The sequence below is a fragment of the Pinus tabuliformis genome, chromosome 6, assembly GCF_031772625.1.
Source record: "Pinus tabuliformis cultivar Carrire ecotype Pingquan chromosome 6, CPIR1, whole genome shotgun sequence".
NCBI lineage: Eukaryota > Viridiplantae > Streptophyta > Pinopsida > Pinales > Pinaceae > Pinus > Pinus tabuliformis.
In genome coordinates, this window is record NC_142292.1 from 1,862,578,395 (window position 1) to 1,862,604,283 (window position 25,889).

General features: G+C 35.3%; 2 protein-coding genes and 2 pseudogenes across 6 annotated transcripts; 1 reads left to right on the forward strand and 3 right to left on the reverse strand.

Annotated features, from left to right (window-relative positions):
- Positions 1 to 4,376: 4,376 nt before the first annotated feature.
- On the reverse strand, positions 4,377 to 5,660 carry LOC149266526 (NDR1/HIN1-like protein 6; annotated as a pseudogene).
- A 9,756-nt stretch (positions 5,661 to 15,416) lies between these two features.
- Positions 15,417 to 20,068, forward strand: LOC149266527 (putative anthocyanidin reductase). 5 transcript variants are annotated; one of them, XM_089430631.1, is made up of 6 exons: positions 15,417 to 15,643; positions 15,750 to 15,916; positions 17,562 to 17,771; positions 17,860 to 18,019; positions 19,381 to 19,494; positions 19,684 to 20,068. In XM_089430631.1, the coding sequence occupies exons 1-6, from the start codon at positions 15,520 to 15,522 to the stop codon at positions 19,812 to 19,814; spliced, it is 906 nt and encodes a 301-aa protein (XP_089286757.1). In that variant the 5' UTR covers positions 15,417 to 15,519; the 3' UTR covers positions 19,815 to 20,068. The 5 variants fall into 5 exon arrangements, with proteins under 5 accessions (XP_089286757.1, XP_089286750.1, XP_089286759.1 ...); XM_089430624.1 differs by having other exon boundaries at positions 15,418 to 15,643; positions 19,381 to 19,585; XM_089430633.1 differs by having other exon boundaries at positions 15,418 to 15,643; positions 19,353 to 19,494; positions 19,684 to 19,912.
- Positions 20,069 to 21,788: 1,720 nt separating this feature from the next.
- On the reverse strand, positions 21,789 to 23,002 carry LOC149266528 (THO complex subunit 4D-like). Its single transcript, XM_089396790.1, has one exon. The coding sequence runs from the start codon at positions 22,876 to 22,878 to the stop codon at positions 22,456 to 22,458; it is 423 nt and encodes a 140-aa protein (XP_089252916.1). The 5' UTR covers positions 22,879 to 23,002; the 3' UTR covers positions 21,789 to 22,455.
- A 1,001-nt stretch (positions 23,003 to 24,003) lies between these two features.
- On the reverse strand, positions 24,004 to 25,596 carry LOC149266529 (26S proteasome non-ATPase regulatory subunit 7 homolog A pseudogene; annotated as a pseudogene).
- Positions 25,597 to 25,889: the final 293 nt, after the last annotated feature.

A 25,889-nucleotide genomic window follows, 5' to 3' on the forward strand; every position in this document is an offset into this window, starting at 1 on the left:
ATAAATAATTACAATATCAACAATAATACAAAGTTAAAATATACACATACTAATACATTTACTCAAAATACGTGCCATCATTTACTCAAAATACATGCCATCAATCATTTAAGAGATAATAATACAATAAATATATGTATTAAATGTGAACTATAATAATAATAATAAAATTTCATAGTGAGTAACCATGGACATCTATATATAATATTTATAACCAATAATAATGTTAACCAAATATAAATACGAATGGCAATAAAAAAATCTTAGAATGGAGAGAGATAAATTTAATATGTACACACATTAAAAAAATGATTATGTTGAAGTCCACAGGGCCTTGGATAGACGGTGATCAGGTGCTTTGTTAAGGAACTCCTCAATGTGAAGTCACCAGTTCAATTCCCTGCCCCGAATGGGGTATATTGTACATGATGAAGACACAGTCCTGCCAAGCTTACAAAAAATGATTATGTTCAAAATGATCAAATTTACATATAAAAAAAATATTATAGATTTAATATTTACTTAGAAATATTATAAAAAATTAAATATAATTATATAACAATAATCAAAATTACATGTTTACATAGTAATATTTACATAATTGTGATTTTTGAGTTCTCTCAAATTAAGTGAGATTACAACCAATCTAAATCCATTTTTAATTATAAAAAAATGTATAATTCAAAACATTCAATCTCTCTTCATGCTTAATAAAATTATATTTAATATGGATTTATATTAGGAGTTTCATGTGCCATACATAAACTCAACTTGAAACTTAGAGTTTCATATTTCCCAAATGCTCTTATAATTAGAGAACTCATTCTACATCCCACTATAGAATAATTTGTAACATTGTCATCGTCTCCTTCTTAATGCTTACTTATATCAATAAAAAAATTACAAGTAAATAAATAATATTCTCAATTGTCTTTGATAAATGAAATAATAATTGGAAACATGTGTGGTTGCACTCAAGGAGATATATTAATGATCTAGTAGCTCATCCACACATAAATAGATCAAAGTCCACGCTCACATCATTCTTTCAAAAAAGTTGAATCCCCCAATTGGATTTAGAGGGTTCCATTCTATAAATACACACACACATCCACCAACATAGATCCATCTTAACCTATAATGAAGCTAATCCATAAATGTAATCATTTCCTCAAATTATTACATTGTTAAAAAGGCTTGCATCTCAAAGGATTCGATCCTCTTGTTAAGATGGATCTAGGGAGATGTTATCCAAATTTCTCCTCCTTTTATTTGTGTGTAGCTTATATGTTTAACTTCACCCTTCTTTATTCATGTATTCAACCTATGAGTTGGAGGGCCCTCTAAATAACTCTACATAAAGAATGAAAAAATCTTTGAAGTAATAAACAACTATAGTTAGTTGGTTATTAATTTATCTCGTGTCTTTTTATATTATCTACATATCAAATTTGATTCCTCCTTCAAGATAACCATCATTCTTCCCAACCACTCAAGTTAATATTTCTTCCCAACCACCCAAGTTAATATTGAATAGGCATACTTATATACATACAAATATATATATTTGTTTTTAATTGTAAATTAAGGTTGACATTGTAATATTTTATTTAAGCAATTTAAATGTTGTTTGTCATTTATACTTAGAGCCCAACAAGATTACAAATCTCCCTCATGTCGACTTATGAAAAGTGGCTCTGGCTCTACTCTAGAGGCTAAGATATTTGATTTTGTTTCTTGCTTAGTAAATCCATAGTTAAGATGAATCTATTCAAATGGGTTTATCTCTAACTTGGATGAGTTTTATGTGTCCCAAAATGGGTCTGACTCTCTATGATGCAAAGAGAGACTCATTTTATAACCCATTACAAAAGATATTGTAATATCTATCTCCTATGTAATGTTCACTTGCATGAAGAAAAATAAAAATAAAAATAAAAATATTTCCTCTCATCATTGATAATTTAAAAAATAACAATAAAATCTTATCAACCTAGTATAGAAGAGATTGTAACATCCATCTCCTATGTAATGCTCACATGCATTAAGAAAAATAAAAATAAAAATATTTGCACTTCTTCTTTGATAAGTTAAAAGTAAAGTTTCTCATGCATATTGAATGATGGAATTTTAAAGTTAGAAATTTTCTCCCAAGAGTTTATCTTATTTTAATACAATCCAAATACTCACTCATAATTTTGAAAAAATGAGTAGATAAAGGGGGAACATTGCCTCCACCACAAAAAAATAGATCCACTTAAAGGATGAGTTTGTCCACTTAGCTAACTAGTGAGAAGTGGAAATGCTTTTCTAAATGGATAATATTTTTGTTTAAAGTCATAATTTCATTTAATAGATGTAAACTTTGTACTTAACTATTTTGACTACTTATTAACTCACTCCAAAGAGTGAATTAACTAGTGAGAAGTGGAAATTCTTTTCTAAATGAATAAGAATTTTGTTTAAATAATATTTTTGTTTAAAGTCATAATTTCATTTAATAGATGTAAACTTTGTACTTAACTATTTTGACTACTTATTAACTCACTCCAAAGAGTGAATTAACTAGTGAGAAGTGGAAATTCTTTTCTAAATGGATAAGAATTTTGTTTAAAGTTATAATTTCTTTTAATAGATAAAAACTTTGTATTTTAGTAATTTGACAATTTATTATCTTACTCCATGAATGACTTTAATGAGAAGTGGAAATTCTTTTCTAAATAAGTAAAAATTTTGTTTAAAATTATAATTTCATTTAATAGAATAAAACTTTGTACTTGGCCATTTATTAAGTCACTCAAGTGAGTGAATTAGCCTTATTTTCTAAATAAATAAAAATTTTGTTTAAAATTATAATTTTATTTAATAAACAAAAACTTTATATTTTAATCTATTCATTTGATTTAAGAAAATATATCTCTATATATATTACTTTTGAAAAATTTAACCCATTTTAAAATAACTATAAAAACTTGAGGTTATCCGTAGATCCAATCCACTATTAAAACAATAAAAACTTTGCGGTTATGTCAAAATCAGGTGAGGACCAGAACACGCCAACAACCTGTAGAACCATTGCGGAACTGGAGATTTTGAGGCTTAGTTCAAGGGAATCCGGATCCTATTGAAGGTGTAGTATTTTTCAGCGTCTTTTCTTGCAAAATGGGAATAGAAATCTGTAATTGTTGCTTTACTCAGGCAGTTTAGTTTACTTGCAAAAAGGGAACAAAAATCTTGAAATGTTGCCTTATTGAGGATGCACATGTATTCTGTGATCCATAGTGTGTAAATTTAATTTTTTTTTTGCTCAGTTTTCACTGCTTTAAATTTTTCTTTTCCAACTTTTTAATGTCAAAAATGCGCATGTATTCTGTGATCCATAGATCCAATCCCCTATTAAAACAATAACTTTTCTCTTAGAAATTAACAACATTTTAATAACAAAACAAAATTCAAAATTATTAAGGAATCCAATTCCTCCCAATACAATTATTTCCTTCGAATTTTACAATATTAAAATAAAAATAGTTTACATTTCAAAGTATTTGATCCTTCTTTAAAGTTTACAATATTAAGACGAAAATTGTTTGCATTTCAAGGTTTTTGATCCTCTTCAAAATAGACTTTAGCATATATTATTGATTTTTTTTTTTTGGTTTTTAAATGTGCGCAGCCTATGAGTTTGATGGCACCCTCTTTTCTTCTTGTATGTAGCCTATGAGTTTGAGGCTATGTGATTTGTGTACATATTAATAGAATTCCTTCCATAGTTTTCGTTTATGTACAGTCTGGTTATTGTAGCTTATAGCTGCATTAAGCAGGGTTTGGTGGGTGCTTCACTGTTAGTTGGAGGACGCCTTCATTCGGAGGAATTCCCTTATACTATACATTCATGCTAGCTACCATGGTTTGAAAAAACTGTGTGCGACGAAGCCCAAAATCCTAAAGTCAAACCCTCAAACTTTCCATGGGCAAATTTAAATATTTAGACTGACAGTAATGGCTCAAACAATTACTCTACATCCAATCTCATTCTAAAATATTCCTAAAATATACCATCTTTAATTGTAAATTTCACCAACATACCCACAAAATACTTACTCATCCGTGAGAGCAAGGAAAGAACAATAGAGAGTAAAGAATCCAATTATATTTTGGAAATACTAAAACATGTCTACATAAAAACAGGGCCACGCTATTAAAAATAATATGTCTGCCAACTGAAAGTTTGCAGTTAATATTTTATATGGAGTCTGAACAAAACAAATTGTATATCAAAAAAATATATCTGCAGTCGTAGCATCTATATGGTCCTATCACAAACCCAAACCGTGCCATAACCATGAATTCAATGCATCCTAAGTCGCACGCAATCCTCACAACTTCACTCGCACCTTGGAATTCTTAACAGTCACTGTGGCCTTGGCATCGAGCTGGTCGACGATAAGGTCCCATCGCGCGCGAACTGTTATCTTCCATAACTTCAACTTCCCAACCTTTATCTTCACGGGAACATCGCCTTCAATTTCAGGGGAATGCTCGCCTGATTTATCTACGCATTGAGCGTAGACTTCATGGCGTTGGTGAGCTTAGCACCGGTCCCACTGAGTTCCACGTCCAACAAAGTGGTGTTCTTGTGGCCCTGGTAGAATACTAGCAGGAAGCCTGTGCAAGGCTCCGAGCCTGAATACAAAACTGCGAGAGGGCTGTTGTCGAGATAATATATACCGATCCTCTTGTTGAGATTCCGGGCCTTTATTTTCACATCGAATTGGCAATTTGTACTGAAATCGACGGGGTTGATGGTGAAATTAGTAATATGGATGCTGTCGACAGAGTATTTGGGGATCTTGGGCCGGAAGACCAAGTACAGAACGCCACAGGCGAGCGCGATTAAAAAGCAAATGGTGCAGCACAAGCAGCGGCAACAGGAGCACCGACGCTTGGGAGGCGGTGACAAGTATCTGGGATGCTCTCTTCTGGAGATAACTTGGTCCTTTGGAATCTTTAACTCTCAGCGGGATCGACTCCGCCCTTCTTAGACGAAAGATTGCTGGAATTGGGCGCCAATGGAGCGCTCGGCTTCTCGTTTACATATTCGCCTGCATCCTTCTCGACATCTGCAGTCATCGGGTAGATTCTCTGTTGATCTGCCATCATGGCACCCGGCCCCGAGCTGCGAACAAAGCGATATGAACCGATTTAGGCCGACCAGATTTGATCCTGGGAGTCCCTGAAACTTAAAATGGACCGACTTAAGCCGACGAGACTCGATCCTGGGGCTCCCGAAACTTAAAATGAACCGACTTAGGCCGACGAGATTCGATCCTGGGGCTCCCGGAAACTTAAAGACCTTCACGCAATGATGGGAATGAATTCTGCAGGCGCGGAGCATCCACAAAAGAGATGTTAGTTCACGACAACCAATATTTCCAATCTGCCTTTTGGAAGGTGAGGGAATGTAGCATAGGTCGCCTGGTGGAAAAACTGAGTAACGAAGCTACCCGCAGCAGTTGGAGCGGTTAGTATCGTGTACCAGTTTCGAACCACGTTCTTATGCATTGTTCTGTGTATGTGCTTCGGCAACAAGCGGGCTGAGGAGACCCTGTTATCTGTACAGGGCATCATGTCGGAGCTCTCCCCGATCAACTGACGTCTAGACGAAGTCTTACCAATTCCAGAGTTCTTCTATCGACGATAATGGGCATGGTTCGCATAGAGGTTTGGGTTTTTGAAGAAAATGAGGGCGGGGTTGATTTTCCAGAACGATTTCAAATTTGAATTTCATTAGCCCGTGCATAATTTAAAAACTTGAGCATATACAATCATGTATGCTCCATGCCATAACCTCCAAAAGCATGGCGTACTGTCAACGCAATTTCTGGGATCCATCATGGATGCATAAGTCATGGTGGATGAATGCGAATACATACAGAGACATCGACACATTCTCTTATTAATCGGAATCTGTTCGTCGGGGAAAGGATGCACACGGGTTGATAGCCATGGCATACTGTCACCCTGTACTGTACTTGAAGTGTATTAATAGATCTATAGAGGTGGAAATAGGCCTTGCATTGAAAAAATACAAAGTCAGTGTTTTTTTAATAAAAAAGGAGCATAAGTTGTTTTAATGGCTCACAGAATTCTCAAAGGTATGAAGGGTCGGTCAAAGTCTCGCCATCACCATGAAAGTCTTGTTCCAAAAAAAAAAATTGGGAACACGAAGTGGATTGGGCATTCGGTCAAAGTCTCGCCATCACCGTGAAAGTCTTGTTCCAAAAACAAATTTGGGAACACGAAGTGGATTGGGCATTCAAAGCACAAAAATATTGGTATTCTTAAGGATTTCTTTAAAAGAACTTGTTTAAAGTGATGATCTTTGTTAAACTACATATGGTGCATGGTGAAAAAGTCTTGTGAAGATTTTTTATAAAGATTTTTTTATTTAAACAAACTTGGTTGTTTTTTAAAGATTAAAAAAAGGGTTTATTTAAATAATTTTTTTATTTGAGAGGATTTTGAGTATGGTAAAAATAAAGTATTTTTTGGATATAGTTGTGGGCAATTATGAGGGGCTTGCAATGCCACCATAATATTGAGAAAAGGTCGATAGAGAAATGTGTAAGCATTTGTAGACATATTTTTTTTGAAGTTGAGCAACAAAGATATCATTGAAAATATGTTTTTGTTCTAAACAACTTATATGTTTGACATAATTACATTTGTTTGTTAAGTTATAGTTAGCTAATGTTCAATAAATGGAAAATGCCAAGAGGCTGAGAGGGTCAAGCGACAACATGAGATGTTTGAGATTTTTTTAGATTTGGAAGAGAAAAGGAAAAATGAAGTCTTTGCATTGAAATACATAAAATAATCCATAAAAGACAACATTCTTCCCCTGATTTTAGATGCCAAGACAACCAAGGAGGCTTGGGATACCCTTGAGAGGATTTTGGTGTAAGGGGGAGCATTAAAGTTGAAGATGAAGGCGAATATATAGCTGCAGATCTACATTGAGATGAAAAGTCTGTTGAATCCCACTATGAACAACTGCAAGTGGATGATTATTTGGTGATTCCAGCAGCAAAGCTTGTTGATGAAAATTTGATGAATCCAGTAACAAAGCTTGGTGATGACAATATGGTGAATCCATCAACAAAGCTTGTTGATGAAAATTTGGTGAATCCAACAACAGAGCTTGCTGATGAAAATTTGGTGAATCCAGCAACATAGCTTGCTGAGGATAATGAAGCTGCGATTGGAGTAGTCAATGTTATGGTGAATCCAACAATTAATATTTTTGATGAAGAATTATTGGCTAATGATGAATGGTTGCAGGTGATGGAACAAAAACAACATATTGACATGATGTTGTTTGGTGAGCTAATCCCACTTGAATCTAAAAACCAAGTGGAAGACAACCTGTATGCAACAACACATGTTAGTATAGAAGTGGAAGACACAAAAATAAAGACACAAACAAAGACAAAGACATGGACAAAGGTAGATGCAAAGGTAAAGAAGGAAGCCCACAAAGAGAAAACAAAGGCAGAGGCAAAGGCAGAAAAGAAAGCACAACAGGAGAAAGCTCTCATTGCAGAGAAGAATGAACAGAACCAATGTGGTTCAGCAATTTTTTTTACACTTACCATTGATTTCCAATGTGCAGGTAAATAGGACAATTATGAAGAAGAATTAAATTTCCTTGAGGTATGGCTTGCAACACCATGTTTAGATGATGTCTACATAGAAGCTGCAAAAATGAATATTGAAGACAACATGCATGATGAAAACATCAATGAAATTTTTAGGTATTGGAGTCTTGAAGAGATGAAATTGTATTATGGTCATATGTTGCAGCAGGTTGATGATGAAAATAATACAACAAAGATAATATGTGGCAACATCCCACATACAAGCCAATTTTTGAAGAAGTCCAGGACATGCTTAGACAACTTGGAACAATGGAAGACCTGCACCAACAAATGAAGTAACCAAGGTTTGAAGGATACAACGAGAAGAAAAAGCTGAAACAATTTAGAGCCTACAAGATCTGGAAGAAGAGAAGAAGAAAAGTAAATGTAGTTGAAGTCAATTTTTTTAAATTGTAAACCTAGCTGAGACATAGACCAACAAGTTTTGTAATTGAATTTTTATGTGGTTGTAATTAAGGGGAGTGTTGGAGAATCCAATTCCAACCACTTGCTAGATGTCAAAACTGTCTATCCAAGTGTCCTAGTTTAGTTTTAGTTAGTTCAATTTAGTCGAGTTTCACTCCAGTTATTTATTACTGATGTTTCCAATGTAATCTTCTTTAACTAATTCGTAATATTGAGAAGAGCAATTCTCTCCTCCATGTTTTCTCTTCAATTTTTGTATTGCTCGTATTTCTGTGTACTTATCCATCAAATGATTACACTTTATCATATCACCTAAAACATTATATATATGCAAATGTTTATATTAATATAATTTATGTTGAAAATTTTAATATTTTATTATAATATAGTGTATAAATGTAATGTAAATATGTAAACATTATGCATTTAATAATAGAGTAATAAATATTATAAGTTATTACATTTTGTCAGACCAGGAGGTAACTCCTCAAATGTAATCGTATTATTCATTCAGGTTGTTCATTATTATATACAAGAGGGAGTGATTGTCTAGTTCATCTCCCGATGACTCTTCATTTTCTCTATTATTTATTTACACTAATTACAGTTGTTCACCCAATCCTTATGATTAGGTGTCAACATTCCCCCCCTTAATTAGAAGGGATGTTGGTGAGTCCAAACATCGTTCTGAATCTTTCAAGTTTTTCTCTTCCAAGCACTTTGGTGAAGATGTCTGCAATCTGCTCATTAGTGGAACAATGGTGAAGATGGATTGTTTTGGCCTCAACATGATGTCAAATCAGATGATATTTTGTATTGATGTGCTTCGTTCGATCATGGAACTTTGGGTTCTTGGCCAACTTTATTGTTGAGGTATTGTCAATCATGAGTGGAGTCGATTGTACTTGTTTTACCTGCAAATCTTCCAGAATTTTTCTGAGCCACACAATTTCTTTTGTTGCCTCAGCTGCTGCCACATATTCTACCTCTGTTGTGGAATCTGCTGGAACTGATTGTTTGCGTGATCTCCAGGAGACAACTCCTGATCTAAGACTCATATCATAACTCGAAGTAGATACCCCAGTTTCTTTGTCTCCATTGAAGTCTGAATCAGAGTATCCAATCAAGCTGAAGTCGCCCACCTGTGTATACTTGATTCCAAAGTCTTGAGTTCCCTTCAAGTACTTTAGAACTATTTTTGCAGCAGACCAATGTCCCTCACAAGGCTTTTGCATAAACCTTGAGACGATTCCAACAACAAACAAAATGTCTGGTCTCGTAGTAGTTAGGTAGTTGAGACTTCCTACACGCTGTCTATACTTTGTTGCATCCTCAAATTCTTTTCCTTCAATGGATGTGAGTTTTAAGTTTTGTTCCATTTGATTAGTTAGAGGATTGCGTTCAGTCATGCCAAACCTGTTCAACAGATCTCCAATGTACTTCTTTTGAGAAAGGAATATGGACTTCGGATGTTGAGTTACTTCAATACCAAGATAGTAATGAACATAGCCCAAATCAGTCATTTCAAAACCTTTCCTCAATTCCTTCTTTATGGATGCAATGTAGCTCTCATTGTTCCATGTCATAAAAATATCATCTACATATACCACAAGATATACAACTATTTTGCCAACCTTCTTGACAAACAAAGTTGCATCATCAAGATTATAATGTTTGAAATTGAGTTTTAGAAGATGCTCAGTTAGTTTTTCATACCAGGATCACAGTGCTTGTTTTAGGCCATACAAGGATTTTACAGGTTTGCATACTTTATGTTCATGTCCTTTTATAGAAAATCCTTCAGGCTGGGACATAAAAACATTCTGTTTTAGATCTCCATTCAAGAACACAGTTTTTACATCTATTTGATGGACTTTCCAACCGTTCTGAGCTGCTAGGGCAAAGAGTGTCTGGATGGTATCCCATTTTGCTGTGGGGGCAAAAGTCTCCTCATAATCAACCCCTTCGTTCTGTGTAAAACCATTTGCCACAAGCCTGGCTTTGTGCTTGTCAAGTGAGCCATTAGCTTTATACTTGTTCTTGTAGACCCACTTGCAGCCAATTGGTTTGGTTTCCAATGGAGGATCAACCAGCTTCCAAGTGCCATTCTTTATCAAGGCATCATACTCCTTTTGTATTGCTTATTTCCATTCATCATGAGAAGCAGCTTCTTTGAAGGTAGTTGGTTCAAAATCTGTAGACAAATTCAATTCACAATCATAAGAAACATCCATATCAACAGGTGAATTAGAGTCATCTACATCACCTCCATTTTTCCGGGGTTAATTTCTAGTTCTTGTCTTTTCAACCTCATCAGGATGAACACTTTCAAGTGTCTTTGTTAGCCACTTTGGGGGACCTTTTTGAGATGGTCCAGGCTACTTCGTTGATTGAGTTGGGACTGAATTAAGATTGAGTCTCCCAATTTTTTCAATCACATCACTCAAAGTATCATATGTTTTTGGAGTTTTATGTGGGGGAGAGAGTGATTTAGAAGAATATTCCACAGGTTGATCTAGTATAGGAATCCCCCCTTCAAGATGTGGAATCTGATTATCAAATTCTTGAAATGATTTTGCATTTGTGAATCTGTCCAAGCGATCAAGTTGCCGCTCAACAACATTGTCAGTTTTGGATGATTCAAGAAAGATTACATCTCTAGATACAACAAACTTTTTATTGACTTCATCATAAAGACGATATGCTTTGGAGGTGTTTGAATATCCAATGAAGATACACTTACGACTTCTTGCACCAAGTTTGTTTCTATGTACCTTTGGTATCAAGGCATAACATGTGGAACCAAAGACCCTGAGATGCTTTACGGAAGGAATGTGCCCATACCACATTTCATAAGGAGTCTTGTTTCTAATAGCATTAGATGGACATCTATTCTTTACATATACAGCAGATAGAACTGCTGTATATGTAAAGAATAGATGTCCATCTATTCTTTACAAGAAGTCGTAACTTGTCCTGGCGATGAACCACACTAGTTGGTTCGAAATGCGTTGACAAACTTGATATGGATCACAGAAGCCTGAACTCTATAGATAGAACTGCATCAGCCCAAAACATCATTTTTACATTTTTGAAAAACATCATGGAGCACACCATATTTAAGATTGTCCTATTCATTCTTTTAGCTACATCAATCTGCTGGGGATTATAAGGCACAATTATTTGATGTTTGATCCCATGTTGGCGAAGACAGTTTTCAAATTCATTTGAAGTGTATTCTTTTCCATTATCAGTGCGAATAGAGCCAATATGAGATTGTGCATCATTTTAAATCCATGTATGAAAGTTCTTGAATCTTTGAAAAGCATCAGATTTGTTCTTCAATAAATTAACCTAACACATTCTGGTGTAGTCATCAATAAATGTCATCATATATTTATTTCCATTTGCAGAAGAAACAGGCATTGGACCACATAAATATGAATGAATGAGTTCAAGTTTTCTACTTAATCACGAAAACAATGTTTGCTATGCTTTCCTAGAATGCAAGCATCACATTACTTAAGTTTCCTAGGAACAAGCGGACGCTGTCATAGTTCAAGTGTCCAAATCTAGCATGCCATAATAAACTTGATGGAAATGTACCCTTTTCATAATGAGAGTTGTATGATGAATTTTATGCATGAGTAGAGGTACCCTGCAGCTTGAGAAGCCTTTCTTCTTCTATCCCCATCATGACAAGTGAGTGGTTTGATGCTTTTCTCACCTCAAGCTTGCCATCAAACATATGAATGGAGTGTCCTTGCTGGCGGATGTGGACCAAGGACAACAAGTTTCTCCTCAGCTCTAAGAGATATAAAACATGATGTAGAAGAAAGTCTGGATGACCAGGCAATTTAAGCCTGATTATACCAAGCCCTGATGGCTTGAGTTTTGATTTGTCTGCAAAGTATACTGCTCCATTAACATTGTCAGAAAATTATTCAAAAAAATATCTTCTAAAAGTCATGTGGCAAGTTGCTTCTGAATCACGCAACAAATCATTTTTCCAAGAAGCAAGTGAAGCATTAAATAAGCCTTCGTTTACTCCAATATTACAGTGTGCCACAACATAGTGAGTGGATTCAGGTGCTTTACCTTTCTATTTGTCATTAGTTTTACCTTGGGTTGGTTTCTTTCATGCTCAATTCTGTCCCAAGGCAACTTGCATGTGGATGCGTCATGTGATCCATCTCTTTTGCAGCGTATGCAATGCAAATCTGACTTTTCTCCTTGAGAGTGTTTGCCCCCCTTGCCTCTGAAATTTCTTCCTCTTCCTCTTCGACCACCTCTTCCTCTTGAAGAATCTTGAGCAAGATTCTTCTCTCTATGTGCAAGGCACACAGCCTCTTTAGAAGACTAGGGACCTGTCTTCTTCCCAAAAGCTTTCTCTCTTTCATCAATTTTTTTTTCACAAGGGAATCAAAGGTAATATCTTTGAGGTTTCCATTTGCTTGCAATGACTCAAGATAATTTGAGTAAGTGGGATAAAGTTCCTTGAGAAAAGCTATCAGAGGAATGTCCAGTTCAACATTAGTGACTTTGATATCATGCATAATAGATTTTACTTCTGATGCAAGAGCAAGAGGATCATCATTTTGTAATTCAAGGGTGAAAAATTTAATCATGAGTTGAACAAATTCAAGTGAAGAGTGTGAGACATAGAGTTCATTCAGTTTTTGTAAGTCTTCGAAAGCATTTGAAAATGGCGAAATATGGCAACTCAACTCTTCATTCACTGATGTTGTAATCAATGCATAAGCCATTCTGTTCTTATTTTCCCAAATGACGAATTCCTTGTTTGAGGTAAGCTGTTCTGGCTCTTTGTCTCAGTCTCCAACACACACTCCTTTCCATAGCTCATTATAAATGAGAGTGTGTTTGATTTTCGCGACCATTTTAGATAGTTCTCCTTCCCGGTGAGAACCACTCCCACAATAGATATCAATGAGTGCATTTTAAAAATGTACTGCGTAAAAAATCACTCTTCTACTGGTAAAAAAATGACGCAGGAGGTTGATGAAAATGAGGTGGTAGTTTGTAATTCGATTACTGGTTAACTTTGTAACCAATCAGCTGTGCTTAAATCCAGTTCTGTACATGGATTTTCCCCCTGAGGGTCCCTCTTATCTGACCAATCACTGTCGGTCCCTTGTTGACTTCTCCTTTTATCAAGCGCTTCAATCATCGCCGTTGATCTCACTTTTCCAGATCCAACGGATATCGCGTCGTCTGCTCACCAACTAGCCGGACAATCTCCACCGTCGATGGGACCCATGCAATCGAATGAATATCGCACAATCTCATAATGGAACCAAAAGGAATTAAAACCCCAGTTCATAACCTTATCGTGTCCGAAATTTAAATTAACTCACATGCACCTTCCGACGTGATCACTGTCAAATCTGATTCGTCTAATCGAATGGCTATCGCGTCACCAGCTCACCAACTAGCTTGGCCAATCTCCACCGTCAATCAATCCCGCTTGATCCAACGGCTATCGCGTAATCTCGCGTGAAATCTTGCACAATGCATAACAAATCGAGAGCACGCGAGAAAAGTGGTTTTCTCGTGCTACGTGTCGCTCGCTAAGGTTAATCGCGTGAAATTTAGGAATACCATTTCTAGCCTTTAGGGCGCGTGAGATACCGCTTACCACTTGCCGAATACTACCCATGTGCTTAATTCATATTTTAATAAAGACGCTTAAGAAAAGGTTTAGCGCTTAAACTCAGTATTAACACTTAACACTAATTGACTATGATTTATAAATAAAATGTATGAACAAAGAAAAATACCTGATTAGGGTCCAGAACATCGATACACAGTGATAAGAGAATTTCATTCATCGCACTCGTGTTTAACACTATGAAACCAAGAGAGTGATACCTCAACTGCGCTTGTAGAGCAGTTGCCTCACATAACCAGCCGAACGTCTGCAACAATTGCCAGAGAGGGGCAACAATTGCTAGAGAGGGGCAACAGTTGCGAGAGAGGAGTTACAAAGCAGAGAGGGAAGCCAAAAATGGTGTTGGCTCTGATACCATGTCAGACCAGGAGGTAACTCCTCAAATGTAATCGTATTATTCATTCAGGTTATTCATTATTATATACAAAGAGTGATTGTTCAGTTCATCTCTCGATGACTCTCCATTTTCTCTATTATTTATTTACACTAATTACAATTGTTCGCCCAATCTCTATGATTAGGTGTCAACAAATTTAAAAAGATTTAAATCTAATAACACAAAGTTATTAACGTATTGTGAATCAATAAACTCAATAATACAAATTTATCATGTTAAAAATCAATTACATTACTTTAAATACAAAAATTAATAATTACACTACTTAAATCAATTGATAACTCAATCATTGCACAACTTTATAATTAACCGATCATTGTATTATTACACTCGATTAGAATTATTCAACCAATCAATGAATCAATCATGGTACTACATAGTCAGTAAATCAATAAATCAATCATTGCACTATTTCATAATCAACCAATCAATGAATCAATCATTACACTAAAAAGTGAATCCCTCTATCTATAAATCATTATAATATTTTGTATTATTTTAAAATTTTATTTTGGAGTGATAATTTTAAAATTTAATTAAACAAAATAATAAATTTTCAAAATATCTACAGTTTGTCTGGATCCTTCCCATAACAAAGAAAATATAATTTAAAACCTGAAATTTCAACTATCACTCAAAGTCTTTCCGAACTTTTATTAACAAAAGGTAATATGCTGATACGATTCTGACACTCCACTTACAATAGAAAATGATTTTAAATATTCCTAACCCTGCTAGATTCCGACCAAGTTCCAAACTTATTCACTCATTACTCATTATTGTTCTGGATCCTTCCAATAACAAAGAAAATATAATTTAAAACCTGAAATTTCAACTATCACTCAAAGTCTTTCAAAACTTTTATTAACAAAAGGTAATATGCTGATACAATTCTGACACTCCACTTACAATAGAAAATGATTTTAAATATTCCTAACCCTGCTAGATTCCGACCAAGTTCCAAACTTATTCACTCATTACTCATTATTGCTCTGGATCCTTCCAATAACAAAGAAAATATAATTTAAAACCTGAAATTTCAACATCACTCAAAGTCTTCCCAAACTTTTATTAACAAAAGGTAATATGCTGATACAATTCTGACACTCCACTTACAATAAAAAATGATTTTAAATATTCCTAACCCTGCTAGATTCCGACCAAGTTCCAAACTTATTCACTCATTACTCATTATTGTTCTATCTTTTAGATATTCCTTGTTCTAAACCTATCTTCTTATATTTCGTTCCAACTTTCCAAATTCATTCATTTGCAATCCGACAATCCTGTTGAAGCGAGGGACAAAGACGATGTGCGAGGAAAGAAGAGACTGCACTGTATGTGTGACGGGAGCAGGAGGTTTCATTGCCTCATGGCTAATCAAAGATCTTCTGCTCCGGGGATACAATGTCAATGGCACTGTCAGGGATCCAGGTGATGTTATGTTACATTACGATCTTGACATTAACAGCAGCTTCTTTGTTTAATATCTTTCTTTGTTTTATAAACCAAAAGGCCGGCTCTCTCAATTATTATGCAGGGGACGAACGCAAGGCTACCCATATTCTGTCGCTCCCGGGAGCCAAAGAGAGGCTTCGGCTCTTCAAAGCCAATCTCCTCGAAAAGGGCAGCTTCGATACTGCCCTTCAGGGCTGTGAGTTCGCCATTCTCTTGGCGACACCCATGGATTTCGCCATAGACGCAGAGGTAAATAATTATCAAATATCCCAATTGAATTTAGGTTGATCGTTGATTTTGGGAATATTTCAGAATTTTAAGGTGGGTATTTTATGTGGATTGTGGATTTTTAAAATTTTATGGTGGGTGTTTTACGTGGATGGTGTATTCTTATACTATTTGGGTTAAAAATATAAATAAGTATTATATGTAGATTGTGGATTCTCAGAATATTTAAGTTTTTGAAAAACATGGTGATGTAAATAATTGACCTAGCCCATGTTTGTCTAAATATTTTATATGGATATTTTATATAGATTTCTGAATTTCCAGAATATTTGGGTTTTTAAAAGATGTTGGAAGAATCACCGCACCTCTATAGAATCTGTAATTTCCACTGGGGATCCTAGTTACTGGTTTGAAATTTTACCAACATCTGTGGGTTTTGGTGTAACCGCAAACCTCCACATGGTATCAGAGCCTGGACCCAGGTTCGATTCCCCCGAGTTGCGTTTGAGGGGAGGTCTTGGAAGAAGGTATCAGAGCCTGGACCAGGTTCGATTCCCCCGAGTTGTGTTTGAGGGGAGGTCTTGGAAGAAGGTATCAGAGCCTCGATTCCCCGAGTTGTGTTTGAGGGGAGGTGTTGGAAGAATCACCGCACCTCTATAAAATTCGTGATTTCCACCTTGAAGATCCTAGTTACTAATTTGTAACATTTACCAACACCTACTGGTTTTATTGTAAGGATTATTTTATATGGATTGCTTGCTCAACATAACCTTAACCTTAACCTGAAGAGTGGCTTTGCTTGCTTAACCATAAGTCTATCTGACTGATTCTGTAGAGAACGAAAGCAAAACTCGCCATGTTATGTCCCTCCCGGGAGCCAGAGAGAGGCTCACGCTATTGAAAGCTGATATCACTAAAGAGGGTACCTTCGATTCTGCCCTTAGTGACTGTCACTTCGTTGTTCACTATAGACGCCGAGGTAAATAATACTAATCACTGATCACTCATATCCACAGTTTCCCAATCATTCAAAGTATCTTTATGTTGATCTAGATTCGGAAAATATCTATGTGATGATCAATCATTCAAAGTATCTCTATGTTGATCCTAGATGAGGAAAATATTTATGTTGATCCTAGATTAGGAAAATATTTATGTGAGATGTGGATGTGGATTGTAGAATCTGTGAATATTTTTTTTTTAATGGTGAAAACTATTACTTTTTAATATCACTGATATAAAGATCAATTATTTAACCCCTCCCAGAACCATCAAATTCTAAAATATTTTCCAAATCTACAATCTCCATACCTTCCACAATCATTCAATGTGTTATATTTAACCCAATCCCATATTACAAAATATTTTTGGGTATCCGATTCATTAGATATAAGATGACCAAATCCAATCCCATATTGCAAAATATTTTTGGGTATCTGATTCATTAGATATAAAATCTGCAATCTACATACATTCAACAATCATTCAATGTGTTACGTTTAACGAATCCCATATTGCAAAATATTTTTGGGTATCTGATTCATTAGATATAAGATGACTAACCAAAGTGAAGTTAACTGTTTAACTTATTCTTTTCTATATTATTTGAGAAATATTCTGGAATCTGCAAGTAATCCAAGATACCATGAAATTTTGACTTTTTCAGGCACAGACAGCTGTTGTGGAGGCAGAGGTTAAAGGGACTCTAGATATTTTGAAGGCTTGTGCAAAGGCAAAATCTGTTCGCCGTGTAATATACACTTCCTCCATAAACGCAGCTTCTCCGCTGAATAACAATGGAAAATTCAGGGACTGCGTTGACGAATCCTGCTGGACCCCTGTCGATCTCATCAGGCGTGAAAAGGCACTTTTCTGGGTAAATTCGGATTTGTTATGAACATTGAATTAGCAGTTTTATTTGTATCATTAATGGAGATAGAAGTAATGAGATTTTTGATGTTCAGATGTATTATGTGGCGAAGACATTATCAGAGCAAGCAGCTCTTCAATATGGATCGGATCATAGCATTGAAGTGGTGACACTAGCGCCAGCCCTAGTTGCCGGACCTTCTCTTACACCCACGCTTCCTGCCAGCATTGAAGAAACTTTAGGATTGATCACAGGTATTTTGGATTTTTGAGATTTATGGTAGACTAATGTTATTGATTATTTACCCAGTTAAATACTTTTTTCAGAGGAAAAATCACGATGTAAATTATATTAAGAAAATATAATAAGCTGCATACAGCTGCATACATGAGAGGAAATAACAGAGCAGCCCATAGAACAATAGGCGCTACCTATGAGCCTAATAAAAAAAGAAGCTGATACCAAGTTCGATCAACAGATCATGAGCAAATGCATAATATCCTTCCGGTATTGAACCAAAAAGTAGAGATCCCCATAGCTATGTGCGGAAAGCAAAATAAAGAGAAAACATATCAGCCCAAAGCCACCAGTGCAGTTATGGAATCCATCACCGAATCAATAGGAGCATTTGAGTCCTGGAAAATACGAGCATTTCTCCACTTCCAGAGAAACCAGCAAGTTAAATACAGTAATCTATCAAACACGTTTTTTGGAATACCCTTTACTGATATGAAAATCTTTTGCATTTTCTCAAAGATATGTCTGAATAAAAAAAACTAATATGCCAAGTCCCGTTAACATTAACAAATTAAATAACATGAGACATCCTTTTATTTCTGAGTATGCAGATCTTAGATTAGATTCATTTTCCATGTGGTTTTGAAGGTATGACAAATTTGTCATGAAATAGAACTGGAACCGTGATGCTTTACAATGTTTCAAGCAGAAATTCTGCTGTATCAAAACTATCCATATACACAAGAAAGACACAATAATTAAGGTTCCAACTTTAAGCATGTCAGAATTTTCATCAACAGTTGAATCATACAGAGAACTTGTTTGGTTCAAATTTTATGAAGAGGTTGAGAGGTGGGAATTACTTAATAGGTGGGAGTTATAGAAATCTAAAACCTACTGAATTCGAAGAAAATCATGGATTGTTGTTTCATTAGATTTTAAGAAAAGTTGGCGGGAAAAAGGTGTCGACTCTGTTAAACAACGCTTTCGCTTTTTAGGTTATCAGCGTCTAATCGTTTTAAGGTCACCTAATTTTCGTTATATTTTTTATTAATTTTATTTAAACTCTACTAAAAGTATTGTAATTCTGGGTCTTAAGTTTTGTGAATTAGAGTAATTAAATTTAAATAATTAAAAATTATGTTGGTAAGATTTTCGATATATATATATACAGTGTACAGGTATAATGATCTGTAACCTGTACTCAGCATATATCCAGAAACTTATCAATATAATTACAGGCTATAGAAATATACATGTATAAATAATTAAAAACCATAAACTCAAAAGGCTACATAGAGTGATTTCCTTTTCCTTTTGCATGCCAACCAAACATTCATGGTGTTACAGTGACTTTCAAATGCAACAGGGAGTCAAGAATGTTACGAATGGTTGAAGGAGTTCCAGTGGCTCATGGGCTCCATTGCATTAGTCCACACAGACGATTTATGTGATGCCTACATATTCTTGATGGAGCATCAATCTGCAAAAGGTCGATATATATGCTCTGCTCAAGATCTCTCTCTCATGGAGCTGTGGGATTTTTGCAATAAACGCTATTCACAATTCTGTCCACCACTCCAGTAAGCAATTTATGCGTTTATATTTTCATTTTTAATTTTTGCCTTTTTGCTGTGTAAAGCCACTTCCTAATGACATTAATGGATCATGTGAATTGCAGATATCCAAAGGAAGATGATTCTCTTAACCACGTGCCTGTTTCATCCAAAAGATTGTTGGATTTGGGCTTCTCCTACAAGTATGGCTTACCGGAAATTTTTGATGAAAGCATTGAATTTGCTAAAACGATAGGCATATTGCAATAAACAAGTAGATCATCATTTCTTTAAGAATTGTGGACAATAGTATGGGAAAGGAATCTATATGAATCAGTTTGTTGGGAGATTTAATTAGTGTGTAAGTTTATATTTAAAAAAAAAAAATGTTTGAATTTGTGTTGGATTTTCACACTCATTTTAGTCTATTAGGTAGATTAACTGCCACCTTGGGATTCAGGTTGGGACTACTCAAAAGTAATGATAATGGTTTGAAAGTTTGGAAGTTTACTAAGCCTGGCTGTTTTAGTGTAACTGAAAACCTAAAATGGTATTCAAGCCTTGGCTTAGGCCCAGATTTGCTTTTGAAAGCTGGTGGATTTTCACACTCACCTAGTTGAAAATAGATCACCCTAAGACCAATCAAAAAAATAATAATAATAGTTTAAAAGTTTACTCAGCAAATTTTAATGTAACTGAAAACTTAATAATTTAGAAATTTTTGAATTAAATATCATTAATAAATTATTATTTTTTATATAAATTTATATTTACCAGAATAAAATGAAGAAATTTAGAAATTTTGAATAGTATATAATAATAAACCTAAGTTTTAAAGATGTTTCAGAATATTTGCGTCCTTAATTAGGTTAGATCCACATGTTAAAAGAAAAATTAAATAGTGTCACCCACCTTTAACCCCTCTCTATAATAAACTACTTAGAGATCTATTAATCAAAAGAAATTTTCCTCATCATTTAAAAAAATTAAAATATTAATAATAAAAAATAAATAAATAGCAATTAATAAAACTAAATATAAATTAATAATATATCATGTATTATTTTTTATGAAATATTTTGTATTCTAATTAATTTGTATATCCGATATCATTAAAAATTTGAATATTACATTTGTTTTCCCATGATAATATGAAAATTTTAAATTAATATTTTAAAAATAAATAATATAAAATTTAAAATAAAAATAAATTAAATAGAAAAAAATATATTGTTATTAAAGAATTAAAGATTCAATAATTCAATGGGTTGAATCTATTTTTCTAGTGATTTTAATTAGGAGAGTTGGTTACATTAATTAACTACTAAATTAGTTATTTTTTTAATAAACTTTTATTAATTTTTATATTCTATTAATATTATAAGTTTTTATCTATATAATTAGTAATTAAATACAATATATTATTTTTATTCAATAACTAACTTATAAATTAATGAACTTATTTCTCTCTGTCTTTATCCCTTGGTCCAGTCCAGTCAAATATAGCCATTTCCTAGTCTAATATAGCCGTTGGATGATCTACTCTCTCTATTTATAATGCAACCATAATCTGGTTCTTCAACTTGTCTTAACAATGAAACACACTTGTTGGTTTGAAACGCGTCGACAAATGAATGATGATGTGATTTTCGCTGAAACCCCTCTCATAAACTTGTTATGTATCACAGAAGTATGTGTCTTATGATTTTGATTAAAACTTCATGCATAGTTGCAAAACTACAACCTAATTTCTACAGTACATGTTTATGAAAGCTTATATTTAGAAAAATACCAACCTTTTGAGACATCAGTATTTTCCTCGGTTCTTGTCCCAATTAGTGCTTGCCTTGGGAGATGGAAACAGGTTAATAAGAAAAAAGGAAAGAAAGGGAAGTCAAATGAGTGTTATAACTCTTGTTTTTCCACTTTGTACTAATTTTTTTTTTTTTGTTTTTGTTTTTTTATTTGGAATGCTTTATATATGCTCGCCATATGATTTAGCCAGTTCCAATGAATGTACACTTGTATGTATATACTTTCTATATATGAATTGAAGTACATGTTTCTTCTCTCCAAAAAAAATAAAACCAATGTTTATTTATTTATGATATGGGTGTATGGAAATAACTTACAATTATCATTTTATTTTCTAGAAAAAGTAAACATATTTTTGATTCACTTGCATTCATGCATTTATCTTACATGGATTCACAAGTATAAAATTTAAAAATGTAATGAGTCTGTTATCATTAGCCACAATTTAGTCAACACCAAATATTTTTGTCATAGGACATATGCACTGATATTCACTAATAAAATATTAAAATTATTATGGTGTCTTCACCCTTTGTCATGAAATAAAGTAAAAACAAACAAAATTTAGGGTCACTTCAAGCATGACCGAGCAATGATGGAGGAACGATTTTTTTGACTAATACAAAATTCGGTTTTAAATGAATATGATATCAACACCATATACTATATCAACAAGAATCTAACTCCCACACAATCAAATATGATGGGGACGAGATTTCGGGGTAAACCAAAATCCCAATTCCTCAGTAAAATTGTTCTTTAGGCATGTGGGTTATGGGCCCAAAAAGCCTATCCGCAACTACATTTTGATTTCACTTGTCTTATTTAGAATACTGAAGGCCCTCGCAAGAACAAACCTGTGATCATCTAAACAAAGGCTGCCATCCATGGCCTGATCAACGTCATTTCCGCTTGCTTGAACTCGACCTTCCAGATACTCTGAATCACCACTCTGTTGAAGCACATTACCGGAAGACTCTTGCAAGTTCCTATGTTTAACAATCTCTGATTCTGGTTTAAAGAATAATCTGACTTCTCTGCCACGCCATCGTCTTTTCTTGGAGAATTCTCCAACGCATCCTTCAAAAAACCACTTTTGCTATGCCCTTGGAACGACCACTTCTATCATAATGGATTGAACACCGTTTAAGCTCGCCAACCTCTGAAAATAGTTGCTTCATATCGTCATTGGAGACTCCATAATCCAAATTGGAGACATACAATTTTGTACCAATCTCAAATCCAAGCTGCACGCCAAAGGCTTCCATGCTATCCTCAAACATATCATTCTGCCAAACAGAACCCTTGGCTCGGCCGAAAGACTTGTCAATTGTATTTGGCGTAGATTGAACTGGCAGCCCTCCTCCTCTATGCATGGGTCCTTCTCTGCAGCCACCGCATCTGTGAAGAACTGATGCACTCTGTTTAAGCGCGGAGGCCGCTAGGGCTTCAAGTCTGGCTGCTCCTCTTTTCCACATCATCGGCTGACTTGACAAAAACGCCATGGCTTCAAAAAATCCAAATTGCTGGCAAACGATTCAAACAAAAATAAAAAAAACACAGAGACATAAATTCTCAAAGACGCATTTCTGTATAAATTCACAAAAACACATTTTCATTATTTACAACTCGGTTACAATTTAAGGCATCTCAGCCTTAATCAAGAACTCTCCAGCAACTACATTTTGCCCTCTCTCACACGCACAGGTTTTTCTCCTCTCTTTCTTGATTACTTAATGATTTCTCAATATCTTATTATACATACATTCAGTTTTAACTAATTTTTTTTAACTGAAATTAGTTCATTAACCGAATCTTGTTCAAGGTTGGCCTGGTTATCAATGTGGTTGTCCACGTGTCTTCTTTCTCTAATTTTTTTCATTAAGGGTTCGGATGCTCCTGCATCAGACTCCCGAGGTACAAAAATTATGACCTCCTGGTCATATGCTCCCGAGGTACAAAAATTATGACCTCCTAGTCATGTGCGTTTCCTTGTCATTAGCAATTCTACCCACTGTTTCACTTCTTCAGTGGAACTACCTTCATGTGAGCTGCAACCAAACCTCTGCAATAGCAAGTCCTCCCTACTACTAGATGCCCTACCAAGCTTCTCTCCTGAGCTTAGTCCTCTTGGCACTTCCGTGGTTCTCTCCTCTCGAACCAATTGAGCACTCTTTCTCCAGGTTTGCTGCAATCTTTTCACCTTCACAAAATAAATTAAAAAAAAAGTTACAAGCTTACAAATCTTCAACAACTGTACCTCTTCTTTCTTCGCATGCAAAAACTCTCATTTCCGCAGGAAATCTTTTCCCGCTCTGATACCACTTAATGGTAACGAGATTTCGGGGTAAACCAAAATCCCAATTCCTCAATAAAATTGTTCTTCGGGCATGTGGGTTATGGGCCCAAAAAGCCTATTCGCAATTACACTCTGATCTCACTTGCCTTATTTAGAATACTGAAGGCCCTCGCCAGAACAAACCTGCGATCATCTAAACAAAGGCTGCCATCCATGGCCTGATCAACGTCATCTCCGTCTGCTTGAACTCGACCTTCCAGGTACTCTGAATCACCACTTTGTTGAAGCACATTACTGGAAGGCTCTTGCAAGTTCCTATGTTTAACAATCTCTGATTCTGGTTTAAAGAATAATTTGATGAGGACGGGATTTTGGGGTAAACCAAAATCCCAATTCCCCAATAAAATTGTCCTTGGGGCCTGTGGGTTATGGGCCCACGGAGCCTCTAGGAGATGTCTCTCAATCTCTTCTTCTTATTTTCACTGGCACCACCCTCGCCATTAGCACAACCAGGGTTTTCTTCCAAAACTGCCACGCCTGTTTCCTCAACTTCATGAGCACAAATTTCGGAAGGCACATGCACAAATACCTTTTGGATTTTCTGAGTTTCATTCTCTTTAACTTCCTCCACAACATAGTATGCTTTGGTACGAATCCCTAGCTCCTTCGGTTGGACATCAATAATGACAAGCACACGATTGGGCACATAGTCATGGAACAACTCATGCACATCCAAGTCATTTTCTCGAAGTTTTGGACTAGTACTATACCATCCTACCACATCCTCCTTTGCATTAATCCGCTTGAACATTTCAAACATAGATTCATGATAGTTGTGATCCAAAAACCAAATGCTTGGATCCTTGTCATCTTCTTCAAAAGGCACTGCATAGTTGTTAGTTACATCTACGACCCCGCGGACGCTGGTTCCCAGCAACATGCCAATAACTCGTTTCCTTGTGTCTCTCGCTACTCTGTTGTAGTTGTCCATGATGCTGAGAAACACCAAAGGATGCACTATCACTTTCTCTATTGCCCTCGCCGATATCTGCTGTGTCTTTATCACATCCATCTTTCCTCTCCTCTGTTGTTTGTTTGAGCCGAGTTGCTGCTTCAGCCTGCTAGTAACCTCTGGTGGGGAAGCAAAGAGGCACCAGGATCTAATCCCCTGGTCTCCACCTTCCGCCTGAATACAACCCTCCATTCTCATAAAAAACAAACCTAAAATCATACACATCGACATGCCTATTCTGTGGCATTTGTATTTTCATTTTCAACTGAAAAGAAAACCGGAAAACGATTCAAACAAAAACACACAAAGACACAAATTCACAAATTTAGGCATTATATCGCTATTTATCAAATTTTTATGCATATTGATAATTTTGTTATTCGGTTTTTAATGAACAAAGTAGTCATTAATGTTAGGGTTACTAGGTGGTTGTTGTTACTACAAGAATTTGTTATCACCATTAATGATAATCTTTATGTTGAGGATACTTTTCTAGATGAATATATTATTTCAATTTCCACTTGCTCACCTTGGTATGCAAATATTGCTAATTATTTTGCTGCAGGAAATCTTCTGTAACACCTTTCTCCTAGGGATAAACAAAAGATCATTCAAAAAAGTGCCTAGTATTTCTAGTTAGATGGATATCTCTTGCACACAGGTCTGGATCATCTGTTAGGGTCCCACCCTAACCCCCTTATTTATGTCATGGGATCACGTCATAGTCAAGAGTCAATAAAGCCCATATTAATATTTGTAAGTGGTTAACCCGCAATTAATGACGGGACCATAGTTAGTTGCAAATGGGCGGTAATATTAGATAGATGGTAAATGGGCGGTAGTATTAGATAGATGGTATTAATAAAACCCACGGTATTGGCCCGTGGTATTGCATGTATGAGTCATATATAAAGGATAGAGACTCCCTGCGAGGAGTATCGTGTCTTGTTTTGTAATCGAGCTCTGCTCTATTGGAGGTTGCCCCCTCGAAGAGGCCTGTGAACATTTCTCTCTGAGTAATAAAATCATTGCTATTCTGTGTTCTGGGTATATTTTCTTCGCATATTCTGTGTTCTGGGTATCTTTTCTTTGCATATTCTATGTTCGGTATTACTTTGCAGGTTAAGAGCATAACAAGTGGTATCAGAGCACTTTCCAGGGCTCGGTGGGATCTCCAAATTTTAGCAAAATTTTTTTTGGCTAGA